At 36.6% G+C, this 20,976-nt stretch overlaps 1 protein-coding gene across 1 annotated transcript in view; it reads left to right on the top strand.

The window, feature by feature from the left end:
• The window catches only part of LOC134569139 (uncharacterized), a 161,566-nt gene that overhangs the window by 123,102 nt on the left and 17,488 nt on the right, over positions 1-20,976 (top strand). Inside the window, exons 94-109 of the mRNA XM_063428046.1 lie at positions 206-257; positions 376-442; positions 607-841; positions 2,547-2,598; positions 3,731-3,797; positions 3,904-4,120; positions 5,814-5,865; positions 9,956-10,022; positions 11,607-11,877; positions 13,116-13,340; positions 13,709-13,760; positions 16,052-16,118; positions 16,260-16,506; positions 16,917-16,968; positions 19,456-19,522; positions 19,651-19,855. Of these exons, the coding sequence (XP_063284116.1) occupies positions 206-257; positions 376-442; positions 607-841; positions 2,547-2,598; positions 3,731-3,797; positions 3,904-4,120; positions 5,814-5,865; positions 9,956-10,022; positions 11,607-11,877; positions 13,116-13,340; positions 13,709-13,760; positions 16,052-16,118; positions 16,260-16,506; positions 16,917-16,968; positions 19,456-19,522; positions 19,651-19,855 (1,995 nt within the window). The remainder of the gene's footprint in view (positions 1-205; positions 258-375; positions 443-606; positions 842-2,546; positions 2,599-3,730; positions 3,798-3,903; positions 4,121-5,813; positions 5,866-9,955; positions 10,023-11,606; positions 11,878-13,115; positions 13,341-13,708; positions 13,761-16,051; positions 16,119-16,259; positions 16,507-16,916; positions 16,969-19,455; positions 19,523-19,650; positions 19,856-20,976) is intronic.

The raw sequence follows: 20,976 nt of genomic DNA, 5'->3' as shown, positions 1-20,976 counted from the left end.
CTTTTTTTTCCCAGTGGAACCTACAACACATTCTATAATAGTGTGTAAGGAATAGTTTAGCTTTGTCCTTTTTGGGCGTTGATGCCATAGCTTATGAAAGAAAATCATCATTCCTTTGTTTTTTTTATAATCTTGATACATGGATCAATACTAGACGATTGTACAAACAGAATGAAAGTGTTAACTTTTCATATTGTTATTGCAGTTAAAGCTTCGTGTTTCCTGACCGCAAACGATATACTTGAACCAAAGGCTCAGTAAGTGTTTTGTTCCTCGAAAAATATTATTTATAATTACATGTCTCAAAGACAATGCAATCTTTTAGTTCCAAAAAAAGCAAACAATGGTTTTTATGCTGTGTTTCTTCCATTTTAGTGTAAATTGTCCTCCAGGATGTCTGCATCAGAATGTTGATGTTTGGGGGTCTGTTGTCTTCAGAGATGTAAGAAAAAAAGCTTGTTTTTCATTAATACTCATTTCAATGTTCTGTTACTTCCAGTTTTCTAGCTGTTATAATGAGTAAAATTTGACATATTTGGAAAATGAAAAAGTAGAGAGTAACACTTCATAGCACCTCCTTTATATCCATTATTATTTCTTTAAAAGATTTCTTCTATTTGTCGAGCTGGTATCCATGACGGATTAATAACCAATGAAATTGGTGGAATAGTAACATTAGAGAAGATGCCCGGACAAGCCAGCTATGATGAAGCCACAAAGAATGGAATTAAATCCAATCCGTATGGAGCTTGGTCTGGATCTTTTATATTCAATCGCCCAACTCCAATAGTTCCATCAGTTCCTACGCCAAAACCAGGCTCTCCTTCCAGAATACCCAAAGGTAATTTTTTTACTGTAATCCTATTTCCTCTATATTAATTTTACAGTTATTTTAAACATTATACAGTTGGTATTGTTTAGCATAATGGCCCTTTTGCTTTTTTCCATCTTCTTTTTGTTCTGGAAGCAAACACAAATAAGTCTATATATTAAACCCTAATTGTTCCACTGGAACTTGTCAAAAGTATAGTTAGGTTGGCGCAAGACAGCAATATTCCCTAATAATGTAGTAAGAAAATTGCTAATTTAAGACAACATAAAAATTGTCTGAAGTCTTTTAGATCTAGATTGGGTTTTATGTAATGGAACAAATTGAAAAAATCAACAGTCATAAATGGAACCCCTTAGCACCATGCTTAGAAGGTGTTTTGGAACATCTAGTGTTATCCATAATAATGTTTGTGGACATCTTGGCACATATAGTTAGCTAAGGTGTTAAGGAAATCCTGGTTCAGATTCGAAATGCTTCCAACTTTCTGTACAGGTCATAGATGCAGGAGAAGGAGCAGCAGGGACTATCTGCATTCCAATAATTAACCGACACCCAACTTTACACAAGCTGTGGGGTAGGATGGACTTATCACCAGGTTTCCTTTGTTAATTGTAGATCCAGAAAACTCCTCCTAACTAATCATTCAAAAGTGAAGGATGGAGCAGGGGCACCCACCACTACTAATCTCCATATATTATCATGTACCCCATAAAATAAAGATCAGGTTGATATGGAAACTATTTACTGGTATATACTTAGATATTAGAGATCCTGAAGGACTTTTCATTATTTGTTTGCTTCTTCAGAAATACTTATGGTGTAGGGGATAGGATGACTGTCACTGTTTGTTATATATTCCCACTTTCTTTCTTAAATCCTTCCACCAAAAAATCCAAAACTAAGTGTATAATCATCTAGAGATTTTAAGACCAAAACAGATATATTGAAAAAATAAATAAATTTCAGCTTGATTGTTTTGCATAAATAAAACCCCGTACAAAATTGTAGTCCTTGCATTTTAACATTTATTTCTACTGTCATATTTACTGTGTACTTATATTAGCATGAATGAAGATTTCCAAAAAATAATATAATAAACTCAAATGCACACAATTCATCAAACCTCATTTTTCCATCATTCACAAAATGAATAGTCTGTATTGGGCAGACTAGATGGGCCGAATGGTTCTTATCTGCAATCACATTCTATGTTTCTATGAATAGCAAAGAAAGAAAGTCTGTGATATATCCTTAAATGTTGACTGAATATGAAAGTATTTATCTACCACAATATGTATGAAGATAGCCATCTACCCTGGATGATAATAATAGACGAATAATGATATACTAATCCACTCAGTCTATAACTGAGGTCCAGCTTAGATAACATTGACATTGATAACCAGGGGCATTGCCAGGGTCCAAAATACACACAACACTTAAGCCCAAAAATAATTTGGTAACCCCTTCCTAAAGCCCCATCTTTAAGCCTTCTTCACAATTCCACTGCTCAACACACCTATTGGCATGCACACAGATATACATACACAGAGACATTGAGGAGAGGCCCCCTTTATTTTCTAAACCACTCCTAAATAGTTTTTGTTCTAAATAGTATAATAAATAAATAAAAACAATACAGAATGTTCTCAGCTATAAAAATAACAGTTTGGAATGGCATGTTTTGTAACGTCTACGTGTCATTCTTTAACAGTTACAAGTCAGTGTTCATCTTCGGCAAGGCAGTTAACAAGACCACTTACAGAGTAAGTATGATCCTGTACAATGAAACAAAATAAATATAGAATGGAACAATTTATTAGGGTTATTTGTTAGACTAGGAATTGCTGGGAATGGACCAGGAAACTACAAACTGCAAATAAAAAAGGGACAGTTCAAGCACCACTTGCAAATCTTTCAACATTTCTAACGCATACCTTCTAGGAATCTAGGTGTTCGAGTCCTGAATCCTCCAATTGCAAATAAAACAGATTGCCGAAACTTCAACGTAGAAAGCCAACAAAATAAACCTCCATACATAAAATAAAAATAACTTTATATAAATTGATTGTAAGAATGACTTATAACTTTATTATTTTTCTCTCTGTTCCTGTTGCTGCTTGTGTCTCATTTTTACATTCAACTTATAAAAAAAAAGAAAATATTTTAAAAGCTATTGAATAATAACTATTTAGGTTGGAGATTTTTTGGCTTCACAAGTCGTGACCAGCAATCGCTCTTTAAATGACAAAATGAAGACTGAAATAGCCATTTAAAAGGTTTACAAAATCACTACTATTTTGGCATGAAATGTTAAACTCCCTTGTAAATATCTTAAAGGAACACGCACCCAGATAACTTCAGGTCATTTAAGTGGTCTGGGTGCATTTCCCTGCCCCCCATAGTCCTGCAATGTAAATCATTAACATTTTTGAGAAACTATATTGCATAATTAAGGCTGCCTCTAGTGACTGTCAATCAGACAGCCACTAGAGGTACTTCCTGCTGACTAGGCAACTTTTAGTCAACTAACTGACGCTGGACATCCTCACGCTTTGCATAAGGACATCCAGCATCAGTAAAATCCCCATAGGAAAGCATTGCAGCTTTCCTCTGAGGAGGACCTAAAGTGCAGAGTTCAGACTCAGTGCTAATGAGGAATGGCAATGGAATACAGAAAGAGTTTTTTAACCATTTACATGCCGGGGGGATGTGTGGGAGGAGGGGTGGGCAGGGGTAACTATAGTCTAAGGAATACAGATTTGTATTCCTTACACTATAGTATCCATTTTAAATTCCCAGCTCAATTAATATATTTTATTTATTTTTCATTGAATCAATTACATTATTTCCATATTTAATTGTGCAATCATTTTTTTTTTTTTTTTTTTTTTGCAGAGTTATATGCCCAGAAGATTGTCTTAATAAACCAGGACCTGTATGGGGCACTGACACATTTTTGATTGTAAGTTGGAAAATTATTATACGTTTAAGTGAGTGGACAGATCTTCCAAATAATTATCATTCCTATATATTCAAATTATGTAAATGTTTTTCTTCTTTTGCTTCAGAACTCTTCAATATGCCGAGCTGCAATCCATTCAGGGTTAGTGTCCAAAGGAGAAAATGTTATTGTGGCAATAAAGCCAGGACAAAGCAAATATACTGAATCCATAAGGCACGGTATACGATCCTATCCTTCTGGCTCAGGAGCATTGTCTTTTACTGTACATCCAATTTCAGATTTCTTTGACAGGCCACCAGTGCAGACTCCCAGCAAGGCTCCAGGTAACGTTCAGTTTTAAAGATGTTTCCTCTCTATACCTTATTTGCACGGATTTCTGGCATAACCCCCACACCCCCTCCCCCCATTTTTCCAGTGATACTATGATCTAGGTCAGGGATAGCCAACCTTCGGCACTCCAGATGTTTTGGACTACATCTCCTATAATGCTCTTGTCAACATCTGGAGGGCCGAAGGTTGCTCACCCCTAATCTAGATAAACAAAAATGAAGGCTTTAAGATGAAACCTTTATACATTAAAATGCTATTATGCAATCCAGATAAGTCAGCATACTTGAAGTGAGAAAACTGAATGAATGAAATCAATAAAACTGCCATCACGTCTTTTTTTAAAAACAGTTTCTTTTTTTCAAAAGCTGCAGACAGCAACACGGTGTCACTGTTTGCAGCTATAACTGCAGGCTTTTCCTGGCATTAAGCTTGCTAGCACTTATGTCAAAGAAGCAGATCCGCTGGCTGAGCTCAGTTCCCATACGAGACTGCAAGGCATAATATTAAATATCATGGATCTTTAAACTGACTTCTGAGCGTAAATGACTTCAGAAACTACTTACCAGGGTTCATGCCCTTCTCCTCTTGCCCTTATATCTATACTCCTATTACACCCGCTCTCTTATCATTGGCTTAAGAAATGGCTTGACTATTTACGCCACTTACTACATTGAGGGGTATGTGTTGCATGATCTAATAAACCATCACTCAGAGAGCCAGTAGAGGTGAGTCCTGCTGCATTTCTTCAATCTTTGCAGGACCAACATTAGGTATATTTATGCTCTACGTCAAACACTCCCCATTAGAATTGAGCTAATCCATCTCTATAAGAATGTGATGATTGACACAGTGCAGCAATTCCCGTGCATGTGCTATAGCACATCCTCAGTACCAATTATTGGCTAAGTGGGTTGACAGGTACGCAGTGTACATACTTTATAAAAATCCTGTCACTTTTGAGAGTGTTTTATGATATTTATAAATAAAATTTGAAGATCTATAATTGGTTACAACTATTTCTTGGGTTTTTCTGATTGATGAACTAAAAATAATTGAAATGTTAACTCAAAGAGCAATGACCACTTCTTTGATTTGAAGTGCACTTTGCTGCCAGAAGGGTAACCAGCGGGAACGACGTACAACCCTGACGATAGAGGCCTCTGAGTGTCATTACTGGCTAACTGAGTCAGGGTACTCCTGGAATCATAACCACTACAGCGGACTTTAGTGGTTATGATGCTTGGAGTAATCCTTCAAAGACAACGTGATAACTATGGTTTTTTGTAATATGCACACATCAGAGAGTTCAAGATCTACAATGTTTTTCTGAGCACAGAGCAATTACTGTTGGATAGTGTATGAAAAAGTACTGTCCGTCACTAAATAGCATTCCTATGTAGCAGTAAGCGCTGCTGAATGAACTGATTTGTTTAATTAACTTATTTCCCTGCTTTAGCATAAAAATTCTATTAACTATAGAGCAGCTTTCTTTATATACTGCCAATCAGTATGAAGATGACTAGGGTGTCTAGAAAAACATGATGGATATGGCAACCTTGTTTGTATGTCATGAACTGTTCAAGTTATTTTATTGACTATATCTTTGGTGGTAGAGTGAACAAATATAGCCTTTTATGTCCATTTAATAGTTCAACATTAGATTATACTTTGTTTTCACTTTTTCAGTTCAAGCTAACTGTTTCATGAGTGCTGAGGTGTTACCAGGACGGTTCACATTGTAAGTGTTATATAAAGACATGTATTATTATTATTTTATTTTTTTATTTTTTTATAAAGCACCAACTAGTTCCGTAGGGCTGTATAGAATATAGACTATTGGAGGACATACAAAACAGGGTAGTACTAGCGCTAATTTGCAAAGTGTAAACAACGAATGAGCAGCTTTAACACCAAGTTCTTATCTTTAAGAGTAAGTCCAGTGGTAGTGTGCTGGTGAAGCGCTATAAAATATTAAATTATAACAGTTGTGAATTTTTATTATAATATTTACAATTAGTGAATAGACTTTAACATGTGAGTATATGTATAAACAGTACCTTTTAGGTATACACAAAGGTGTCCTAAGTTGGTAATCAATACCCTAAAAAAAAACAGAATATACCAAACATAGTGTAAACTGTGACAAAATGAAAATAGATTTAAATTAAGAGGGAAAATTCCCACTCACACTTTGGAGAGCTAATAGTGTATAGCTCAATTTGATCGCTTGCGGGGTCCGTGAAGGCGACCCTATCCCTTCTTTTTGCTGGATATTGCTGTCTTGAAACTCTGAAATGTTGAAACATATATATGGTGCAGTACCGTATGGTTCTAAATATGTATGAAAAAGAACAGATTTGTACTCACAGACACAGAGCCTTTTTTATCCAGTTGAAGAAGCTGTTAAAGCGAAACGCGTCCTGGAACTTGGAGAATACCGGTCTTTATTTATTTGGACTTTTTTATATGCCTATACAGTGTTTTTATATTGCTATATATAGTTTTTTATTGTTACAAATAGTTTTATGTAATAAATATACTTATATTTCTATAACACTGGTGGCATTGTTCCTGCTCTTTTAAAGAAGGTGTGTGGTCCTTAACCACATATATCCTTGATCAGAGCCGATGTGGATGGCTCTGTGTCTGTGAGTACAAATCTGTTCTTTTTCATACATATTTAGAACCATACGGTACTGCACCATATATATGTTTCAACATTTCAGAGTTTCAAGACAGCAATATCCAGCAAAAAGAAGGGATAGGGTCGCCTTCACGGACCCCGCAGGCGATCAAATTGAGCTATACACTATTAGCTCTCCAAAGTGTGAGTGGGAATTTTCCCTCTTAATTTAAATCTATTTTCATTTTGTCACAGTTTACACTATGTTTGGTATATTCTGTTTTTTTTTAGGGTATTGATTACCAACTTAGGACACCTTTGTGTATACCTAAAAGGTACTGTTTATACATATACTCACATGTTAAAGTCTATTCACTAATTGTAAATATTATAATAAAAATTCACAACTGTTATAATTTAATATTTTATAGCGCTTCACCAGCACACTACTATTGGAGGACATAGTTGCAGGAAAGGAAGCTGGGTGGGTTACAAAGGTACGTGAAGGGAAAGCTATTAACAGTTTAATTGATATGCTTTTCTAAAGAAGTGAGCTTAATGATCTTTTAAGAATGGAGAAGGGAAGGAAGTTCCACAGAGACGGTGCAGCTGTAGAGAAATCTTTGAGGCGGGCATCAGAGGTGAGAATAGGGACAGAGAACAGACGCAGATCTTCGGCAAATCAAAAAGGCCTGGATGGGACATACTTGTGTATCACTGAGGATAGGTATGAGCAGCGTCGTGCAGATATTTGTAAACAAGCACAATAATTTTAAATTGAGCCCTATATCTGACGGAAAGCCAGTGTAAGGACTGAAAGGTGGGAGGCATGGGAGGTGTGGGCGGACAGGAAGGTGAACGCATTGAACTGTAACCCACAACATACACCATTTGTCCACTTTAAAGGCACTTTTCATATTAACAAGGGAGATACTGTCACATAGTATTGTAAAAAAAAATATTATAAACATTCTACACAATTAGTACAAAATGGAAAAAGTGCTCTGTGCAATACAAGGCGCTTTGTGATTTTAACAAGGCAAATATATGTATATATAGCAGCTCAATACTCATGTAAATAACTCAAAATTACACACAGATGATCAAACCAAACAAGTGAGCCCGGTGGAACACACCACCAATGTCTACTTAGTGGAGTTCTGCAATTGAATACTTACCCCACTAGAATTTGGGGGAGGTGTATAATGAGAAGATTTTCTAAAAAAAAAAAAAAGAGAAAACAATGCAAAATAGTGAAGTATATCAAGTCCACCAGAGTGATATATGAAGGGATATGGACCACACTCCATATGGATAGGTTTAGATCTCATAGGCGGAGGTATATTAGGTAATACCAAAACCCTCTCTGGATTCTTGACCAAATCATCCTCAATATAGACACAAAAAAAGAGACAGGATATCCTAGTGCAAGAATCCAGAGAGGGTTTTGGTATTACCTAATATACCTCCGCCTATGAGATCTGAGCCTATCCATATAGGGCTCTATATCATGTGAGTGTGGTCCATATCCCTTCACATATCACTCTGGTGGACCTGATATACTTCACTATTTAAGTGTTCTTGCATAGCAAGACCACTTAATGTTATCTCACATATATATTATTATTCTTATTATTCTTATTATAGCCAAATTTGCCACCCTAACTCCTCCCACAGTTTTTACACTACATAGACAAAAATATACCAAAACGTGCAGATTGTTCCCGATCGGATTGCTATTACTTTGTAGAACGTTTCGCCAAATGGTTCGCGGAATATCGTCGTTCTTGTGGCGAAATTTGTCCCATAGGAATGAATGGCAAAGCTAGAGTGGGAGCTGGCAAAAGATGAAAAATCAGGACATGATTTCTAAACTGCCACCACTTGCTCATTTTCAGGCCCACCTACACAAATCTTATATCAAAACGTTCAGCTATCCCTGCTGCCACTAGAAATGTCCACGGCTAAGCCATAGTCCTGATAGTTTTCACAATATGACCATTTGTTTGCAACTCACGCCGTCCATTGACATTCATTGAAACTCCACTCTGCAAAGCTCACATTTGAAGGGCAATATCTAAACTGCGACTGTGCCTTCATTGTTAATATCTCAGAGACATACTATACAGCAAAATGTAGGTCTGGGTCTTGTGATTCTCACAATATAAAGCTCTTCACTGTAGGATTTATAGTTTTTAAAATACGACCGTTTGAAGATGGCAACCGCCAAAATACTCTGACCTGTGCAAGGCTGCAGCAGCAAGTGATGTCATAGACAAAACCTTTTACACCTGCTAATTTTTTATAACTGTATGTTTTAATGTAACTGTGAAGCACTTTGGGCAACAACATTGCAATTAAATGTGCTATATAAATAAATACTAACAGTTACTCCGCCCACTCTAGTTGTAGACTACTGATGGAGGCAAGAACACTTCACACAATTTCCCCAGAAATTGTAGCTTTTCTAGTTTGCATTGTTTTCTCTTTTTTTAGAGACTCATCTCATTATACACCTCCCCCAGATTCTAATGAGTTAAGTGTATTCCACTGTAGCGCTCCACCAAGTAGACGTTTTGGTGGTGTGTTCCACCGGGCTCACTTGTTTTGTTTAATTCTATCCAATTAACATATTATTTTAACAACTGAAGAATTATCTGCCCCCCTAAGCCTACCATCTCAGCTGGAATACCATATTGAAGATTATACATAATAAGTATAGCAACTTAATTTAATGCTAATCTGTTAGCACTTTCCCAATCTTTGATCTGGGCAAACAAACACAAAAAATAGGCTTATTAAGAGGTCAGTAAATATTTAAAAGACAAAACAATAAATTAAGATTGTCATCTACAGCTGTGCAGTTTGATGTGATTTTTCTGTTTACCATCCTTCAAAAGAAACACACGAATAAACATGTTTATTAAGCCCATAAATCATATGTCCCTAATGCAACCAAAAGGATATAAGGGGCACAATTATGCACACACCTGTTTAGTGAAATGATAAACCAGGAACTGTCAGTCTTACCTAAAATTTATGGAACAGTATGTAAAAAAAACACTTCCTTTAAAATATATTCCACTTCTATCTTCTTGTAGGTGGCTCACCGTGATGTTACATACATATACATTATATATTTATTTAAAAAAAATATTAAATAAAAAAGCATATTTTTTAAATGTATATTTTATCATATTTCCAGAGTCAATTGTGAACCAGGATGCCTGAATCAGAAAGGGAATGTATGGGGAAATGATATCTACACTGATGTAAGATATATTCACCTATATGTACATTTTGTTTTAATGATTATTTTAACTGCTAAAAATAATTATCATTTGTAAATCTGTGTGCATAGCCATTATATTATATTAAGACTTATTTAAAATAACATCTGTTGCTGATAAAATCACATCTATATGCTGATATGCAATTCTTAACAAAGTTTGCTGCCAAACATTTCAACTGAAAGGTTTTCCGGTCTTTTCATTGAAAAAGTATTCCTTCAAAGTAGATATAGATATATTTGCCAAAAAAAAGTGTTGAGCACTAATAACAAAATCATGTCATAAAGATGTCTAAAAAATCAGCAAAGTCTAGCAACCCAAATCCCACAAAGCACCAGAATAAACCAGTAGTTTAACCTTTTTGTCAGGGGCTCAAATCAAGTACATGACAGTAGCCTGGTGATCCATTCTTCAACTTTTACATTTAGCTCAGTGTTCCATTTTCAAGTGATATATAACAACATTAGTTTTGCAAAGCTTCTACTCTAGACTCAACTCATTGTCGGGCGGGTCTTCATTGTACTTCATTGTAAACCTTTTGAGCCTTTTGAGTGTCTTCCAAACAACAGGTACCCACTAAAGTAGCATGGTCCATGTGTAAATGAGCAAAAAGAAGGATTTTGCAGTGTTTAAAAAATAAAATATTGTTTAACCAATGTTGACAAAAATACTGTGAAATAGGTGAAAGAGAGTAGGCACTACAAATACAAATGCATTTCTCGGTGCACTAGTGCTACCCAAAATGTAATGAAGGTACATAGAACAAGTACATTTCAGTCTGATAGCTCAGCCACCATCTAGCCCTCCTGGCCCTCTCTTGCCTCCCTAAATATAGTAAAATCTTACTTGTATTCACGCCTGAAGCTGCTGGCTCTGCCCCTGTCTGCCTCAGACCTGCAAGCTGTCTGAACACATCATCAGAAGTGTTGTTCTGAGCCAATCACAGTGCTTCCCCATAAGATTGCCTGAGACTGTCAAGGAGCAGATCAGGGTCAGAGCCAGCACAAGTCAAACACAGCACTGGCCAATCAGCATCTCCTCATAGAGATGCATTGAATCAATGAATCTCTGTGAGGGAAGTTCAGTGTCTGCAGGCAGAGGGTGGAGATACTGAATGTTTTGATGCACACTAGGCAAGACTGAGATAGGAAGCAGCTCTAGCAGCCATCTAGGGAGTGACCAGTGGAGTTTCTCCAAAAAGACAGTGTTTTCAGCAAAAGGCCTGAAGGGAATGATTCTACGTACTAGAACAAATACAATAAGCTGTAGTTGTTCTGGTGACTATAGTGTTGCTTTTAATATCTATATTTTAGTATTTATTATTTTTAGAGTAGTATATAGACCCAATTAAAGGTCAAATGCAGCTGTTAACAACTATTGCTGTGAACCATATCTATAATAGAGACAGTGAAAAACACTTTTGAGTAAAAGAAAACATATTCAAAAAGAGATGGTGTTCAACATATATTATAAGGATATAAGATTCAAAATAAGGTTTGTAAATGAAAAAAACAAAACAATAAAAAACATTAAAATAAAGGTAAAAAATAATCTTTATATTGTTAGGATTCTTCATTATGCCTGTCAGCTATTCATGCTGGAGTACTGTCTGATGCTGGAGGAATGATGATAGTCGAAAAGAAACCTGGTCTGGAAAGCTACACGGGTTCCAATAAGAATGGTGTTAAATCAAAGAAGTATGGAACATGGTCTGGGTCAATTAAATTCCACAAAATTCCAGCCTCACTGCTACCTACTAAAGACTCAGAAACACCCAAAACACCTGCACCCTCAGCTGCAGTATCTCCTCAACCTACAACACCTCTCAAACCAGCAGGTAACATTCCATGTATCTGTGCAGGTACAAGCTTTAAGAGGCATGAATTTAAGCATGTATCTACATACACGTCTTGCTAATTTTGTGTAGTTTCAGATTTAGATAGTTTTAGATACCAAAGGGATACTCTAAGCAACAAACCAGCTCAGGTGTGTTGCCTATTGTGTCTGGGGCAGTCCCTCAGATTAATGAATTACTATCAATTTGACCCTATAAACACACCCCTATACAATTTAGTAACAGTGAATACCCGTCATGGTAACTAATTATCCCTAAACTACCAACACCATCAAATCAACAACCCTGATATGTGGTGAGTAGGAGGCTGATATAACATAAATATAACTAACCCAGTAAAAATAAATAATGCACTAATTACTTGTCAATGTTTTCATTGAAGATTTTCCATTTCTTCAGACGAAACAAACTGTCCATAGACATCCAAAAGGGTTGAACCATTGATAGGTCACTTATAGTCACTGTTGTGAAGACTTTTTTCAAATTCATTGAAGACTTGTCAAATTGATACTCTGTGAATTGAAGTTGAAGGTAGAGACTCCTGTACATTGACTTCCACCAGTGCCTCTCTGCAACAATGTATTAAACAATAAAATAAGTTAACATACCTAACATACAACTTTTTTCAATGTTAGTACCATTTTCTATTTCTTTTTTTCTGCAATGTTATTGCATCAATCACGTAAATCTGTTAAAATATAACTTTAAGCCATCTAACAAAATGCCTGTTTGTTGTTTGTATACTTTCTGGGTCAGCAGCTTCTTTGATATTGTCCCACAATGCTGCTTTCAATAGCTAGAGCATTGTGATGGTAATCTTTGTCACCAAATACCTTGGCTTCCAGTAACCCATCTTGTTACTCGGGTATCTTTTTTTGGTTTGATCTATTTGCGCATTGGGGCTGGATACTATAACCATTGCTGACACCCAAGAGTAGTGAAAGTTTGTGCACATGGCTAAATTCTGTATTTTTTTTTTTTTTTTTTTATATTATTCAGCTTTGCTCCATAAGAATACTCGCTTCTCTCTCATTAGAAATTGTATCTTTAAACTGAAAGCAGAAGAGTGAATTGTTAACATAGGACACATCTAAGCAGTTTGCCTTGACATAAAGAGCTGGATCGGGTTTGAACCACTGAAAAAGTTTAACATACTAAGACATGCAAATAATTTATATTTCTTTTGAGATGTAATAATTTCCCATGTCTTATCTTTTTAGAATCAACACAGCCATATTCAAATCTTTCCGGACAAACATCTATCACAGAATCCCCATCCAATATACCAACACAATCATCTTCAACTCCTCCGGGACAATCATCTAGCCCAGAATCAGCATCCCAAAAACCAACACAACCATCTACTTCTGGCCCAGAAGCACCATCCAAAACAAGTGAACCCTTAGCTACACCCTCTGCACCTGCAGCTCCCAGTTTACCTTCCGGTAACTAAACTTCACTGTTCTAACTTTAGATATGCTAAATGTTATTTATTTTGAACCACAATGTCTACCCATATGATATTATGTAGATATTTACAATACCTAAGAGAAGAATTATTAGTTGTTACACTAATTTAAAAACACACTCAATTGTATTATTATTTACTCTACATCTAGGCACATTTTATAGTATTCCTTTATGTCCTGTAATTATTAAAAAAAAAAAAAAAGCAATATAAAATGTATTCAGAATACATAGGAATATATTCCCTATTTGCCTATTTTGTATGTAATAGTATGTAAGTCATAGTATGTAACTCCATAATTTGTAAAATAAATGTTTTTATATTAATGCCTTTGTGTTATCTCAGTTACAGCTTTGTGTTCTTCACCTGCAATCCATTTGAGTGCACAATTGACACAGTAAGTATGATTATATGTGGTATATATTATCAGGAAGACAATGGTGTGTTTTTTAAACCAAATAAATCCTAGTCATGCTTTCTATTACTCAGTTGGCTAAATTTGGATATGTATCCAAAAATTAGGGCATATATATATATATATATATATATATATATATATATATATATATATATGTGTATCCAAGTTGAGGCTGGCACTCACAGACTTTTAAAATCCCCAAATCTTTCTTGAAGAATAATTAAAAAAACAAGACTAACGTTTCAGTCCTTGCTATGATCCTAATGAAAGTCCCGTACAGGGACTGAAACATTGGTCTTGCTTTTTTAATGATTCTTCAATAAAGATTTTGGAATCTTAAAAGTCCATAAGTGCCAGCCCACACAGCATCTGTATGGACTGAGTGCTGGGATTACTAGGAATTTGATATATATATATATATATATATATATATATATATATATATATATATATATATATATATATATCTATCAATTATATATTGTAGATTGGATTAGCCGTATTGGTCCCGTAGGTATTTTGGCATTATATATATATATATATATATATATATATATATATATGTATATATATATATATATATATATATATATATATATAATATATATTAGATATATCATATTGGTTAATTATGATAAAGTTTGAACTGCAGTGCTCTCTAAGTATTTTGCAGTGCTATTGACCTGTGCATTGGGTGCACTGCTTAGATCATGGGTAGCAAACTTTAGCACTCCTGATGTCGCGGACTACATCGCGACAGGTATGTGAGGTAGAGGTTAGTCTGGGAGGCCATGGGCTTTCCTAAAGAAATGGGTTTTAAGACACTTTTTAAACGTTTGAAGACTAGGGTAAAGTCTGATGGCGGTAGGCAGGCTATTCCATAGGAAGGGAGCTGCCCGCGAGAAGTCCTGCAAGCTCGAGTTGGCCGTACGGGTGTGAGCAGCGGACAGAAGAAGGTCCCGGGCAGAGCGGAGAGACCAAGAAAGGGCATACCTATGGATGTGTGAGGAGATATAAGAGGGGCTAAGATTATTCAGTGCTTTATAGGTATGGGTTAGCACTTTGAATTGACTCCTATATACAGTATACAGGAAGCCAATGTAAGGACTGACAGAGGGGTGAGCTGTGAGAGGACCGACTAGAGAGGAAAATCAGTCTGGCGGCAGCATTCATTACAGACTGTAGCGGGGCAATACAGCGATTGGGAAGACCAATTAGGAGAGAGTTACAATGGTCCATGCGAGAGATTGCTAGAGCATGGACAAGCTCTTTAGTAGCATCTTGTGTAAGAAAGGGGCGTATGCGGGCGATGTTTTTAAGGTGAAATTGGCATGATTTGAAAACAGAGTGGATGTGAGGCTCAAAGATGAGGCCAGAATCAAAAGTAACACCAAGACAACATGCTTGGGTTGATATAGGTACCACGAATCTGAAGGGAGAGCGAGAGAGGAGGATTAATATTAGGAGGAGGAAAGACAAGAAGTTCTGTTTTGGAAAGATTCAGTTTCAGACCGTGGGAGGAAATACAATCAGAGATAGAAGAAAGGCAAAAGGTGACATGTTGCAGGACATCAGGGGAGAGGTCTGGGGAGGAGAGATATATCTGGGTGTCATCAGCATACAGGTGGTATTGGAATCCAAATGAGGTAATAAGTTTGCCAAGAGAGGCAGTGTAAAGAGTAAATAGAAGGGGACCAAGGACAGAGCCTTGGGGGACTCCAACTGATACAGGACGAATGGTGGAGGTATCATTAGAAAGGGAGACACTGAATGAGCGTTGGGAGAGAAAAGAGGAAATCCATGAGAGGACAGAGCCACAGAGACCAAGTGAATGAAGAGTTTGGAGAAGGAGAACATGATCAACTGTGTCAAAGGCAGCAAAGAGGTCAAGAAGAATTAGTATGGAGTAGTGACCTTTTGATTTAGCTGTGATAATGTCGTTAGTGACTTTGGTAAGGGCAGTCTCAGTAGAGCGGAGGGGGCGGAAGCCAGACTGAAGAGGGTCAAGAAGAGAGTTGGAGGTTAATTCATAAAAGTGTAAATTAAGATCTGCACTTCTTCACACATAAAACATTCCAGTAAGCTAAACTACTTTAGATGTGTGGAGTGTTACTTTAAGAGATAGACAAGTGGTGGCAGCTTCCCTTTTAATCCTTGTGACCCTATCTGTGAACTGTCTCTAAAACACTGGGCCTTCCTATACTCCAGAATAGATTGGATTTCATACATTAGCACGTTGTTCAAATAGTCACCATCTTTTTTTGTTTTAGGGTTACATGTCCATCAGGATGTATGAAAATTGCAGGAAAAGTATATGGAACCGACAACTACGCAATCGTAAGATCAAAAACCTTTTTAACTTTTCTCTCTTTTTAAATCATTTTTAAATCTCTTACCCTGTTCCTTAATTTGACTATATAAACACTCAAAAAACACTTTCTGTGGCACATATATATAAATGTACATTTTTTTCTTTAGGGTTCATCCATTTGTGGAGCTGCAATGCATGCAGGAGCAATTAACAACGACGGAGGATCCATGTTGGTAGAAAGAGGCCCAGGGCAAAAACGCTATGAACCATCTTCAAGGAATGGAATTGAGTCATTGGAACATGGGGAGTCTTCTGTATCATTCTCCATCAGCCCACTTGATGCTGCCCCACCTACACCAACAAACCTACCAACTCAAGCAACAAGTGAATCAGAGAAATCGGATCTGCCAACAGGTAGCATTGTATATAATAGAGGTTTTTATTTGTTGACAGCTCAAATACATATTATACATTCTTTGAATTATGATTACACTAATAAACATTGCCAGCATTGTAGCCAGCAAATGTTGGTGAACGGAATATGAAATTTTAAATTTAGGCCAAAACAAACAAAACTGATTCAGATCAAGAGTATACTATAACTTGCCTTTTGTGACCTTATTTCTACAGGTTCATTTTCAATTTACTGTAAATTTACTGTAATCCACTGTCTGGTGATTAAACTCTCTTTCTGAGACTTTTGTTTCTAAAGCACGATTCATTTTTGTAACACTGTTAAAAATAAGCATTGATTCTTTAGCCTTATAAGAGTATTCCACATACAATTCTCTTTGCTAAATCATTTTTTTCCCTTTCACTTTCAGCTAATGCTGCATGTTCCTCAGATGCAACCAGCTTAAATGCACCACTTACAATGTAAGTATTGCTGTGCAGAATGAGTAGTGGACATCTGAAATGTCCTTCCAGTTGAGATAAAGACCACTCTAGATAACTAATCCACAAATGATTTTGATATTGAACACTATCCTGAAGAACATAAGTGATTATAAGTCTTTATAATTTATAGACTAGAATTGCCAATTATTTCTTATTAGTCTGCACATTTTTGGAATCTGTGCAAAGACATTAAACTTGGAAGTGAATAAAAAGAAACAGACAATTAGCCTGTTTTCCAAAATAAATACTACATGCAAAAGCACAAATAATGAATCAAAATGTTTTCCCTAGCAGCCAACCATAGTTACCTTAACCAATAGCCAGCTCATTTCCTAACAGTCAGCCTTTTTTTGCCAGCTTTCCATAACCAGTTAGTGGGCCATGATTTTTTTTTTTTTAAATTCTTTATGTATTTCAGAGTTTTGTCTTTTTTTGGGGTGGGCTCAACATGCAGTCTTAGAAAGCCCAGTCTTAAGCCTCTTTTCCCTGAAGATCCAGTAAATGGCACATTTGCAAATGCACTCCCTGTGTGTGGTCTGACCTAGACATATATATTTGAGATAACACTGGTATCTAGGGTGCATAAAGAAGCCACTAGTTGCCCTGTTTGATGTCTTCAACAACAAGTTTTTTTTTCACATGATTGTAGATGTAGCTAATAGGTTTGTGATACTCTTTGTCAAACAAAAAACATTTTTAGATTTTTGTAGGTTTCTCTATTCATAGTCTTGTTTTTTTCTTTTTGTCAATATTGATTTTTTCAGAGTTTAGAGTTACACACATGCTTCTAGTGCCACAACAGCAGGAACAAGCGTAAATGTACATTTCAAAATAAACATTGCCATGATACTCAATAAAGCAATAAAGATATGAGCTATCAACACATATATCAGCTAAACTACAGCTCTATTATTGTCAACCATGAGATAATATAGAAAGTTTCAGGGTAGAACTGTTTAAAAATACACAAGTAAAACACCACTGGGTGGATTGGCTAAGCACTTGCAGGCGAACCTGAAAAGGCAGTGTTTGCATGAACATGCCTACATACAATGATTATACTTACCAGAACAACTACATTAAGCTGTAGTTGTTTTGGTGACTACAGTGTCCCTTTAACTGTGCCTGAATAAAAGTAACTGGGCTGCCCAGATGAAGAGTAGCTCAGTCCACCAATGCCCAATGTAGGGAAACGCTGTAGCTATGTATGAAGGTCTCAGAAGGCAGCACCATGTGGGAAGCGTGGAGAGGCATCCATCCAACCCCAGGTCTGTATAAAGGCCTGCTTCTCATGGCCACTGACTTAGGGCTTTGAATGTCCAAGTCCTTCCTGTTGTGGTTATAGCTAAAGCTTTTGGTGGACCTTCGCCTTCTCCGGTGTACATCATGCGGCCACACAATGTGGGAAATCAGCTGCTTCTCCTCTATTAATAGTCATCTTATCATTCAGTTTATTTGCTCAGTGTTTCTGCTCTTCTAGGTTATTGGAAACCTAGTATAATCATTAGCCCAACAATCTACTGATTAGGATGTTCTATTAACCCCTTAATGACACCACTTCTGGAATAAAAGGGAATCATGACGGAATATATCCGTTGTCTGTCCTTAAGGGGTTAAACCTATTTTTGTAAGGAATTTAAATATTAGACCTTATTTCCCTTGAAATACACATCCTCTTATTGTGAAATATTTTGATTATTGTAAATATAAAAGGATTTAATGGTTTAAGAAGTTATGCTTGTTATGTTTACAGGCCTGGTTATCTTGGTCATCTTTTCTCCCCATTGCTGTATAATATGAGCTATTCATTATGTCTTCTGTGACTGAATATCTATAGACACTGAAGTGAACCCCATTGTTTGGGAAAATTTTGTGTAGATCTCTCATTGATTAAATCATTTATCTTCACACCTTTCGGGAGGTGTTAATACTAATTTATACTAATTATCAGAGTTCTGTTCTAGTTGGAAGGACATACCAATTTTTCATGCTCTGATTAGGAAATGCAGTTTTTGTTTAGTATCTGTACACTTGCCTACAATATTTATTGGGGACTAAAAGTCTGAATTAGTATATTTGTCTAAATTCACCCCAAAGTTTATGTCGTTATAGATGAATGTTCTTCCAGATAAGTAACAACTGGTACTTCTATTCTAGTTTCAAAGAAACATCTGACATAGGCCTCAATTTAATAACTTCCAAATGATTCAATGACTCTGTGATTTATCTACAGAATTCGCCATTAAAGTCTATAGGAATTTGTGTAGATAAATAATTTTAAGATTTTTGTAATTGTATTGACTCATTTGGAAAGCTTATTAAATTGATTGTTTCCAGTTTCTTTTTAGGAAGCCATTTTTTTTTTAAAAAAATCTAAATTTTTACTGAATTTAATATGCTAGCCTTTTTGGTAAAATTAAATTGTGAAAAGTAAAAAGAGTGTAAAATTTTTCTTTATACTTCCAGAGTCAACTGTCCACCAGGATGTGCTACCACGAAAGGACAGGTGTGGGGAACTGACATGTACACTTCTGTAAGATTTGTTTTTGTTAATTTATTAAAAACATTGTGCCAATATCTGTTTGTGTTGCAGCTGTGTGTTAGTATACTATGAACAGCTAAAACTCTGAGTCATTAAATAATTCACTTTTATGTCATCAGGATTCCTCCATTTGTCGAGCTGCGATCCATGCAGGTCACTTGACCAATGAAGGAGGGCCCACGTGGGTGAAGAAGGAACCAGGACAGAAACGATACAATGCATCAATAAAGAATGGAGTAAAAACATCGGAACATGAGGAGTGGTCTGAATCATTCTCATTCATTTCACCCTCTACCAACCCATCTTCTTCCAATATACCCAAAGGTAGGCTAATGAAAGAATGCTGTATTTTTTGCATATTAAAGAGTTCCACATCGCACATACATGTAATTTGCTAAGTGGCCTAAAGAGTTGTCCCGCTCCTAAAATCTTTTACATTTAGTAGACAATTAACTATCGCGCATTGTAGACTGACTTACAAGCATTACTGAGCGCAGCCAGTGCATCTATTTCCCTAGCATACGTGCTAATAATGCACAATGCTGAGTAAATGGCAGACATAAGGCTCTGTGTTATAACTGTAAACAGCAACACTTTGTCAATGTTTACAACTTTAAACAAAAACTGTTTGTAGCGGAGAGCTGGTCTCCCACAGCCTATTTCCGCTGGTATCCTAGAATGGCTCAGGAACAAGTAGTAAATCCAAAAGAGTAGCAGGCACAATCAGCAATATAATCCAAGAATATCCCATCACCTTTCCCAATAACTGGACGACACACAGTATCAGGAGTAGAACTGCTCTTTAATCACACAACCCCTGCTTTTATGCAATCCTCCCATGCAAGGGAGACACCCACAATAATTAGTAAAGTAAACAATTAGGTATAAGGTACAACCCACACATCTCCTCCCCTCAGATTATCAGTTAACATAATTAAAAGGTACACAATTTTTCCCACGTTCTGGATGTACCCTAAATACCTAGGTTACACCCCTAAAAATCACCCAGATCGGACCAGGGGTTCGGGAGTTATGGAGGGATAACGTTTTGACCGACCGCACAGGCAACAGTAGCCGAAAACAGTTCCATAAGTTTTGGACTTGCGGTCGGTCTCTGTTCATCCTTTAAAAGTCCCTAACTAAATTCCCTCCAGAGCTGGGTGTCGCCATGTTCGTGGGATTCATCCTACCGAACAGTGGGCCGTTCGGGAGTTTATATCAGTCTTTTTTGTAGCTCTGGAGGTCTCAGTGGTGTTTGCTTAGTCGAGTGTCCGATTTGGGTTCCAGACACTCGACGATCAAACACCACTGTTCGGGAGTTTAGAATGGCCGCCGCCACGTGTTCGGCTCCCGAAATGGCGGCCACCCAGGGACTGCAACAAAGTGTTCGTGAGTTTTAAGTGAGATGAAATAGCACGAACGGAGAGGTAGATTGAAGCCACACT

The sequence above is a fragment of the Pelobates fuscus genome, chromosome 7, assembly GCF_036172605.1.
Source record: "Pelobates fuscus isolate aPelFus1 chromosome 7, aPelFus1.pri, whole genome shotgun sequence".
NCBI classification, from domain to species: Eukaryota; Metazoa; Chordata; class Amphibia; order Anura; family Pelobatidae; genus Pelobates; species Pelobates fuscus.
The sequence above is the reverse complement of the archived record's forward strand: the minus strand, read 5'-3'. Positions and strand labels throughout refer to the sequence as shown.